Source organism: Arachis ipaensis, chromosome B06 (genome assembly GCF_000816755.2).
Source record: "Arachis ipaensis cultivar K30076 chromosome B06, Araip1.1, whole genome shotgun sequence".
Lineage (NCBI taxonomy): Eukaryota > Viridiplantae > Streptophyta > Magnoliopsida > Fabales > Fabaceae > Arachis > Arachis ipaensis.
In genome coordinates this window covers 927,450-937,946 of record NC_029790.2, presented here as the reverse complement: position 1 = coordinate 937,946, position 10,497 = coordinate 927,450, and the positions used below count along the sequence as shown (strand labels likewise).

General features: G+C 31.2%; 1 protein-coding gene and 1 non-coding gene across 9 annotated transcripts; both read right to left on the bottom strand.

Annotated features, from left to right (window-relative positions):
- TRNAA-AGC lies at positions 2,042–2,114 on the bottom strand. The gene has a single exon. It is a non-coding gene; the product is annotated as a tRNA-Ala (tRNA).
- LOC107645281 lies at positions 4,774–8,534 on the bottom strand. 8 transcript variants are annotated; one of them, XR_002348071.1, is made up of 7 exons: positions 7,963–8,534; positions 6,842–7,876; positions 6,600–6,743; positions 5,874–5,944; positions 5,413–5,526; positions 5,099–5,324; positions 4,774–5,043 (listed from the first exon to the last, which is right to left on the bottom strand). XR_002348071.1 is itself a non-coding variant. In XM_021103636.1 (6 exons), exons 1-5 carry the CDS (start codon positions 8,473–8,475, stop codon positions 5,457–5,459), a joined length of 1,833 nt encoding a protein of 610 aa, XP_020959295.1. In that variant the 5' UTR covers positions 8,476–8,534; the 3' UTR covers positions 4,774–5,324; positions 5,413–5,456. The 8 variants fall into 8 exon arrangements, 3 of the variants coding, with proteins under 3 accessions (XP_020959295.1, XP_020959296.1, XP_016204757.2); XR_002348075.1 differs by having other exon boundaries at positions 4,774–5,228; positions 5,386–5,526; positions 5,797–5,944; XR_002348073.1 differs by having other exon boundaries at positions 4,774–5,324; positions 5,413–5,523; positions 5,797–5,944.

Below are 10,497 nucleotides of genomic sequence, written 5' to 3'. Positions count from 1 at the left end.
ACTTTTTTAATTTATAAACTTAGTTAAATTCTAATATTTAATGCATAATTACTAAATATATAGGGAAAAAGACACACACACATATATATATACTTCATTAAGATTTAAGTAAAATAACAGTAATGTAACTAATTAACTGATTTAATTCAAATAATATAGTCTTTTTATTCTCACTTAAAAATTTTGGATTTAAGTCTCATTCTTAATTTTAAAAAAAAGTAATGTAACATTAAATACTTATATATAGTTATATATTTAGTTAGCAATGGTGACATTAATCTCCCTCTAAAAGAGATTTTTAAAGAAAAAGTGAAAAACCTGATGCAACTTAGATAAATATAACTTTTTGTAAGTATATAATTTTAATTAGGGTTGTCTGCGGATCGGATCGGATAGGATATGGCCGAAAATTTGATCCGATCCGCACAATTTTTATCGGATTGGATCGGATATGATATCCGCGTTTTTTGGTGCCCGATCCGATCTGATCCGCAAATGTGCGGATCGGATATCGAATATATCCGCATAATTAAACCTTCTTTTTTTTAATCATATTTTTATGTGAAAAATTCAATAAAAATATTTCTTTCACACTTTTAAACTTATTTATTCCTAAAATATTTTTAATCAAACACTTTCTAATTAACAAAAATAAAATAATACAATATATGAATAATAATTACTAACTAAAATATACAAACAAGTAAATATAATACCAAACATATATATATTTATTTATTTTTTAATTATTAGTGTGCGGATCCGCGGATCGGATACGCGGATGTAGAGCAGATATCCGCGATCTGATCCGCAAAGGGTGCAGATCGGATCCGATCAATTTGCGAATCGGATCGTATCCGCAATTTTCGGATCGAATGCGGATATTTACCACGGATCTGCGGATACGATCCGATCCATAGACACCCCTAATTTTAATACTTTTGTAAAATTTAGTATTATCATTGTTCTACTACTAAAATTTCAATTATTTTGTAGTGTCACATACATTTTATCCTATGTATGTCTTAATAACAATTTGAAAATTATGCAGAGACTATGGCCATCTCCAATCCTATTAAGATTAGATTACACTAAGTAACCAAATTATATGATATCAATAAGTGATTGATGATATTATTTGTGTGTATAACTATATAGAAAGCTCCCTATCCTTCACATTAACATAAAGAATAAAGAAGTATAGATTGGAATATCAATTAAGGTTAGTTATTTTTTATTATATGTTTAACGGTTATTAANAAAAAATTTTGGAAAAAATAAGTTAAAAAAAATTAAAAGAAAAACCAAAAGAGTTTACAATTTTTCCAATTCTTACCAGAAATTTCTCCTTTCAAGCTCTTGTAGGTTTTGACCTCAATTTCATATTCTTTTCATGTTTTGTTTTCAAAAGTTGCCATTGCAGCGTCTTGTTGGTGAAGTTGCCCAAATAAAATTTCGATTATCTTTTTTTCTTTTATTTTAGTTTTTCTTTTCAATTTTTTAAACCTTTCTTTTCAACCTTTTTTATGTCTTTTTTTCACTGGAACATATTTTTTAAAAAAATGGGTTTTTTGAAAATTTGAAAAAATTTGCAAAATGAAATTTTATTTTTTTAAAATCATGGTTGACTTATTTAGTTATTAAAATTAAGGTTAAAGATATAATTAATTTTAATTATAATAATAACAATTCAATTTTTCTGATAACTATTAAACAAATTATAAAGAGTAACTAACCTCTTATTTATGAGAGAGTATGTTAGAAATCAACATCAATTAATATGTATAAACGCATAGATAATTTTGTGTGTTTTTTGGACATTCATAGATCATTTATCATAAGCCTAAGAAACACGGGTCCATAAAAAAATCCAAGGCAAAATATTATTGGGCCTATTGTATTAGCCCAATCAGTCTGGATCCATTTAGGGCCTTTTTGTATTTGATAACAACGCCCAAAAATTTCCTATCTGTAACTTCACCAATCACCAAAAAAAAAGTTCGTGGATCAGTCGACTAATAAAAATGAAAGAGGAAAAAAATGGAGATGCGGGGTATCGATCCCCGTACCTCTCGCATGCTAAGCGAGCGCTCTACCATCTGAGCTACATCCCCGGATTGGTTTGCTATTTCATCATATTTTAATATACAAAATGTTTTTGGTCGGATCTTTTTTCAATTTTTCATATGTAGAGAATATGCAAATTATTATGTGGTATCCTCTAAAAGTGGAATTTGGAGGCTATTATTTCCCAATTTCTTTTCTGTTAAATGTTAACTCTAGCTAATAGTATCCTGTACTGTACCACACTCGTGTTTTGATATAACAAATTGCATCTTCCATGTATCTTCTATACTTTGATAAATTAAAGAAAAATGTGTTATTGTACTGTCTAGTTTGATTTAGATACCAAACCTTTTTGTATTATTAGTGTGTCGGCAAGAGAAAAAGAATGATGAGGATCTAACCCTACAACTTGTAAATGCATCATATTTTAGTTAAAGAGCTTTCCTATTCAAACAACTATACACTTTGACTCTCCAAAACAATATTGGGGAGGAAAAAGAAAAAAACTCTCTAAATTTCAATACCTGAGAAAAGGATAAGAAAAATAGAAAAAATAAATTTTTAAATATTTATGAATAGGTGAAATTGTGAGAAGAAAAATAACATAAAAAAAATAAATATAAAAAAAAAATTGGAGCATTATGTATAAGGAATAATATATAAGGTGGCAAAAGTGAGGTATTTTAAACAAAGTGGGATTCAAATATTATATTTGAATAAAAAAAAGTTTACCTTATCATCATCATTGGTTCCATGAGCATCTTCCCTATTGTGCAATTGAAGAGAGCAATCAATGTCTTCAATGACCAAAATTGACTTGCTTCCTGTCCCAATCAACAACCTCCTAAGATCTGAATTGCATTGCACTTCTTTCAAATCCAAGTCATATATATCAAACCTTAGATAGTTAGCCATGGCAGCTATCAAGCTTGATTTCCCAGTTCCTGGTGGTCCGTACAAAAGGTACCCTCTTTTCCAAGCCTTCCCAACTCTCTTATAATATTCTTTCCTCCCCAAAAACAAGTTCAAATCTTCCAACAACATTCCTAATAATACAATACAAACTCATTACTACATTGTTTCTTGAATTAGATTAGTCATATTTTTTATAATAATATCTAAAGTAACACATTTTATTTTGTTAAACAAATCAGTTTCATCCTCGAGATAAAAATTTATGGATTAATTTGGTAACTAAAATTTGTTAGATATTAAAATGTAGAAAACACTATGATCACGCTTTTTGTTAAGGTTGTTACTACTAACATTGTTGTTGATCATAGAAACAAGGACCCACTTGAGTTTCACATTTTTGTAGTAATCACATAACTCTTGGCTTTGGTGGAAGAGATGGTCTCTTGTGAAGGAAGCCACATGGTGGTGGCTATGCCATGAAAACTTAAATATGGAGCTTGTGGTTTTAGGAGGGTTTTAGATATATTTATTTATTTATTTATTTTAATTAAAAAATATATTTACTTCTATTTGTATTTTTATTTGGACGAAATCATTAATCTTATTTTTCTAACAATTAAATAAACGACATAGTTAAAATTAAAAAATTGAATTGATACTTATAGTTATTTTTTTTCCTTTAGACTACTCTGTCACAAATCTTAGTTCTATCCTTGATCAATAAATAACTATATATAAAGACAAGATTTGAATAGGCGACCCTACTTATTAAATTTTTATTGTAGTAACATTAAAAATTTGTTTGCACTATTATTTAATAAAAATTCAAATACAGCTTAGTGATTTTTTTTTTTACGTCTTATTCAAGTTTAGATTATATATATGTCTTACTTTTCCTTCCCAAATATTCTCTAATCTCTAGACAAAATATTAATTATTTAGATTTACTATTTTTGAAAAAATAAATAAAAATAAAAAAACTACTTTATTATAATGAACAACTTATAACATTTTGTATATTAAGATAATTACCTTGGTATATTTTAGTTTATATTAGATTTTTTTTTTTGGTGCCTTTTAGTTTATATTAGATGACATTATGAAATTAATTTTTATTTTGGACGTATAAAAATTAATGTTTTTATATTTTCCAATCATTTATCTCTTAAAACATTTTTGTTTGTACATTAATATAAAAGTCAAGATTATTTTATGATTTCTGTAATTATAATTAACTTAGGTATTAGAAAGGAGAAAAGAATAAGAGGAGAGAAAATCATCCATCTCAATTAATGAAAAAGGGTTTGCCTCAGTTTAACAAGCAAATATTTTCTTTATTTTTTTTGCTGACTAAATATTTTCTTTATTAATCCTTACAAATTGTACTTCTAACTCTAATAGATGAAACATAAAATTTCATGAGATAATAATAAGAATTAATTTTGATATACAAACCATTTTATATGACCGTTCAATCATATTCATTCTTTTAAATAATCATTCACATGTTAACTATAAAAATAGTTACTTTTACTAAGAGTTATAAAAATAATTTTATATTTAGATATCTCATGTAAAAATATTTTTTTATCTAGCAATTATGTTTGAATAAAATAAAATAAAAATATTTTTTTGTTCATTTATTATATGAAAAATATTTAAAAAAAAAATCTTTTAAAAAAAATGTAAATTGAAACTTTTTAAAAAAGATTTTTTTTCTAGTACTTTTACTTCTACTTTTAAAAATTTGCCAAACACATTAAAAACTAAACGCCCAAACAAACACTAATATGCATGAATGGATGGTAAGAAGAAATGTTATAAGGAAAAGTCTAGGAGCCAGCAGTTTTGTTGAATTTTGGTCAGCATGTAACCAACAGAGAGAAAGGTGAGTCATTGGATGACATCTCACACCATTAGATCATCATTGATGGCTATTTGATGGCTACCAATTACAAAAGTTGCTGGTCCCTAGCATTGCTCATGTTATAATATGCATGGATGGCTCCTTCTATGTCGAAATTGTCGAACTTCTGAACCTCAAGGAGCTGATCAAGGACTCTTGATTTGTGCATGGTCTCAGCAACGAGCGTAAACAAGTTCTCCGTACAATGACCTTTATGGGCATCAACGACAGACTTCAGCCTTTCCTCAAATGCTTGAGGCATGTGCGAATCTGTTTTCCTTGTGCCACCTCCCAGTCCTCTGAGTATGAGAACGTCATTCAAAAATACACGAAAATTGTTCTGAGGAGTAATAAAGAGATCCTTGGTAGCCTTACGAATCCTCTCTTTAGATCCCAAGAATAGATCAAGTGGATTGTATTGACTTAGCTCTGATATCTGCAAGCATATTTTTAACTTAAAACCAAAAAAAAGGAAATAGCATTGGGTCCTAAATCACCATGAAAAGTTAACTTGTGTGCTATACCGCGCCTTGATGCAACTTCAGAGCTTGATGCATTTCAAATCGAGTTACTCTCGTTTTGATAGCATTTCCTTCAGATACAAATCTAGATTGAGGAAGAAATCCCCATTTGGGCTGCTTTTTTAAAAAAGTAGTTTAAATTGTTACAAGCAGGGTAAAACAAGGGGCGAAAAATGAAAAAGCAGCTAGATTAGTGGGAAAAGATTGAACCTAAGAATAATAATATTGAACATGATGGAAAACAAGGAACAGAATTTCAAATTGGTGATAAGCCTATGTACAAATGTCTTCTCAGCAAGATAATGTTATATTGTTCTAAATTCTAATATTAATTTTTTTTTTCTTTTCAACAAATTAACCGAAATAGGGGAGAAAAAAATCCAGTACCATGAGAGAACACAGAATGATCAGACATAAGAAGACCAAAATCACATTGTTTATCAATCTGGGCAGCATCGACTCACCACACAGGACGTTGGCTAATAACAATCTTCTCAATTGATTCAAGGAATTTCCTAGACACCAAAACATGCACCTAACAAAATATCAAAACACTGTATTAAGATATCCCTAATCATTAACTTTCTCATGCCATAATTAACCACAGTATCATAGAAACTCTTATTACTAGCAAAACCCATTTTTTTCAACAGTAAAATTAGTCAAAATATAGTACTGAAAGAAACAAAAACTAAACAATGAAACAAACAATGCTGGAGCAACTATTACATTTATGTGATACATACTCCAGCATCAACATACTTAGAACCAAGCAATGGCATCATAACATGCTCGACAAATAGTCGGTCGATGATATCCTTTTCTGAAGAGGAAACAAGTTCATTCACATCTTTCCAAAGCAGAAGTTCATTCTAAATGAAACAATATTATTTGCTTGTTTAAAATTAGTTGGCATTGATGGAAATTGGAAACACTGAATAAGTTCAATTTACCGATATGCAACAATAACTAACAATAACTACGAGATCAGAGTTCTAGCATGCCATCAACCAACAAAGTTCAGACATCCAATTTAAAAAAAGTAAGTAAGTTAATTCCTAAAGCTTTTCTCTACGGTAATGTTACTGTAGTGTCGTCTCCTGCAAGCTCATGTTCTCCAATGCCGAATTTGGTGCCTTTAAGGTTGCATTGGCCACAAGATTTCCATCCTCAATCTTGACAGGGCTAACCTCAGAGAGAAGGTCCAAGCATGTTGCTTCACATACCCTTTCAAGCAGGTAGTGAGCCTTACAATACCCTAAAAGAAACTGTTCAGTGACATCACTGGGATCATAAGCTAAAAGCTCAGATGTCCGCGGAAAATAAGTTAAAGCCTGCATCATCTCAAATCAAATAATTTAACAAATCAGGATTGACATCAATCAATTGTACTAAGAAAAGATAAACTGAAAAGGAAGATGACTTTACATACAATATATCCAGGTAATGATGATCCACAAGGTTGGAGACCACAAAACTTCAATTTCAAGCCGGAAAACTGTTCTACTACCCTATCAATGTATGGTTCTGACAAGTCAATGGTGCCAGATGCATTGAGAGACTCAAACACCGACAGTTGATCGAACCAATGTGCAGCATTATTTAAGGCGTCGATGGCAAGGCGATAGCCTTGGATGGTGCCTTGATCACAGGAGAGAGCAATGTGGGTGCAGAGGGCTCCCAGGTTGAAGAGAACAGAGGCCTTCTCCAAATGGATGTTATGCTGAGAAGAGTGCTGTTGAGGGTTGATGGCATTGTACCAAACAAAGATAGGTGGGTTGGGTGAGGCATTCATAGGGAAGATAGGCTCAATCATGCAAAGGTATTTCAAATAACGGATGAGGCAGTCACGGCGAAGGGGTAGCGAAAGGTCATCACGCAGCATCTCATTGCGCAATTTGTGTAGCATTTGGAGAAGGCCTTCTACTCTCTTTGCCACGCTCTCAGAGTATTTGAGGACAAAGTAATTGCGCAGTGACTCATAGAGATTCAAGGGCTCACTCTTCTTCAAAGGAAGGAATGCAAGAATATCAGAATACGAAGAAGACATCAAAGACGAGAGGATTGCCGAATTTGTTGGATAAGGAGGAGGCATGTCCCATGGGTAAGCCACCAGCTTTCCATCCTTCATAATCTTAAAAGGACTGTATTCGGAGAGGATGAGGTCAATGTACACTTGCGATGGTCCTAGCTTGGATCTCCTCGAGAGCTTGCAAATCCTTCTAACTAATATCTCAGTGACACATTCTGCATCATGATCAAGAGCACAAGATTTGACCCTTGAGAATACATCAGGTTGCTCGGATTCGGGTAGGATGGATGAATGCCTCTGACGAGCCTCCGCCTCAAAGAATTTCACCTTCTGGTAAACATGAGTTACCCAGGTTTGGTCAAAAGAGTCGACATGTTTCCGTGCAGCCGAATCAGTACGCATCAGTTCATATGCTCTACGATAAAGCTCATAAACCTACATCATCATCATCATCATCATCAATTCATCATCATTAGAATGAAAAATAAGTGTAAAATCATCAATCAAGAGTGAAGACTGACCGATCTAAACGCTAGGGCACATCGGTGTTGTTGGAAAGCGTAACTGGCGTCGTTTTTGTTGAGGAGTTCGTGTAATTCGAGCTCGGAAGCCTGAGCGGAGAAGAGGAGGTGCAGAAACTCGGCGAAGAGGAAAGTTAAATCGAGGGTGGCGGAGACCACGTGCTTGGCAAAAACCTTCCAGAGTCTGCGGAAGAAATTGGCGGCAACTTTGAAGGCTTCGATTGCAAGGTGACGGCCAAGGGCGGTGGTACGGTCGCAAGAGGCAGCAATCTGGCTGTAGATGGCTCCAAGGTTGAAGACAACAGCGGCCTTCTCCAATTGGATGGCGCTGCGCTGTGAGGAGACCCCATCTCGATGGTCAGGGTTGAAGGCGTCGTACCAGACAAAGAGAATGGGGTCGGCGTCGGAAGAGATAGAGGTGAAGAGTGGCTCAACCATGGAAAGGCATTTGAAGTAGTGGATGAGGCAGTCACGTTGCATGGGAAGGGAGAGGTCCGCTCTACGCTCCACCATGTCCCGCCGGCATTTGTTTAGGGTTTCGAGAACGCTTTCAACTTTTTGTGCATCGCTCTCCGAATTGAACGGTCCAATTTTTATACCTCTTAAAAATTAGACGGTCTAATTTATATTGCGTAAATTAAATCATCCCACATTTTAAAAAAATATTACAGTAGATCACAATTTAAAAAAATATCATTATTAATCTAATATTAAAAATAAAAATCTTTAACAATTACCAAAAAAAGACTTCAGTTTATATATTTTATTTTGTTTGAACTTTAAATCATCTTAATCTTTTAATAAACTAACATATTTGTTTTATTTTTAATCTATATTTATTATTGTTATTATTATTATAATAAATTTTGTTAGATCCAAATAAAAGACATATTCATTATATTATATTGTTGTAAGCCAAAATACAATTGTAATGTATTTAATATTTTTAAACATGTCAAAAATATGGCTCACATATTACATAATTAGTCATACTAACAATATCCGTTTGTAATTAATTTTTTACTTTCTTTTATATTATGAGCAATTGAGCATACTGAATGATCTTTTTATTATTAAAATAAAATAAATTACACTAATTTTTGCTAGCATCTAAATTCACTAAATACGTTTAATTAAATTAATAATTAATAATAAAAAATATCACTTATCACAAAATTTGGATAGATCAGCGACGGAGTCTCTGACGGAGGCATTTGGACTGATCCGTCCAAGTTTTGTGAAGATCAGGGACTTAAAAGTATTTTTTAATCGTCAGGGATAAAAATGTTCGCGGAACAAAAAGTCAGGGATCTATTTGTCCTTTTCTCAAAAAAATATAGTTAAAAAATTAAAGTTAAAAAAATTAGATTTAGAGAAATAATATTTTTTTTAAAATTTTACATGACACATGGATACGCATATATATAAAATATAAAGTATTTTTTAGATAAATTGTAATGATATTTTGATATTTTATTGATATTAAAATATAAATTAAAATTTTAATTATTTTTAATGTCTTATTTTAATTATATCAAGTATTTAAAATATTTTTTTTGTTTTAATAAATAATAATATATACTATATCTAAATTTATTTTAAGAATATATGTTAAGAATAAGACTGAACATGCGAACACATGATGGTATTTAGGTGTGTCCAAACGTGTTCGGAGAATAATTTTTTATTTTTTATTAAGATATGGTTGGACACAGCAGACACGCGTGTCGGACGAGTGTCGGTGAGTGTCGTGTCTGAAATGTGTCCGACACGCGGACACGATAACTAAGCGAAATATCCGTACTTCATAGGAGAAATTACATTTGTTAGTTCACTAATTTGTTTAAGTAAGTATCGAGAGTTCGAATTTTGCCTTATGCATACAGTAATTCATTAGCCAACGACAAACCCTTAACGGATTAATCCTCAACAAATAATTGTCGCTAAGATCTATTTTCAATTTTTCAAATACAGAAAATATACAAATTATTATATAGTATAGTATATATCCTATAAAAAGGTGCAATTTGAAGGCTATTATTTCCTAATTTCTTTCTATTAAATGTTAACTTTAGCTAATAGTGCATCCTATACACTCATGTTTTGATATAACAAATAACAAATTACAACATTAGTGAATCTTCCATGTATCTTCTATACTTTGATAAATTAATTAATGAAAAGGTTTTATTATATGTCTAGTTTGATTTAGATACCAAACCTTTTTGTATTATTAGTGTGTCGGCAAGAGAAAAAGAATGATGAAGATCTAACCCTACAACTTGTAAATGCATTATATTTTAGTTAAAGAGCTTTCCTATTCAAACAACTATACACTTTGACTCTCCAAAACAATATTGGGGAGGAAAAAGAAAAAAACTCTCTAAATTTCAATACCTGAGAAAATAACCGTTAAAAGTAGAAAATATTTTACACATGATATATGTTTGTCATTTGTTTAATATAAGTATTTTCTGCATTTAACTATATCTTAATAATAAATAATTTTTTTAAATACGTTCAAACACATTCAAA

Coding starts and splice junctions, on each gene's coding strand:
- LOC107645281 (XM_021103636.1), bottom strand. CDS start 8,475: ATGGTGGAGCGTAGAGCGGACCTCTCCCTTCCCATGCAACGTGACTGC. Junction 7,877..7,962: donor GTGCCCTAGCGTTTAGATCG/GTCAGTCTTCAC, acceptor ATGATGATGTAG/GTTTATGAGCTTTATCGTAG. Junction 5,945..6,599: donor GCTTGGACCTTCTCTCTGAG/GTTAGCCCTGTC, acceptor ATATTTTGTTAG/GTGCATGTTTTGGTGTCTAG.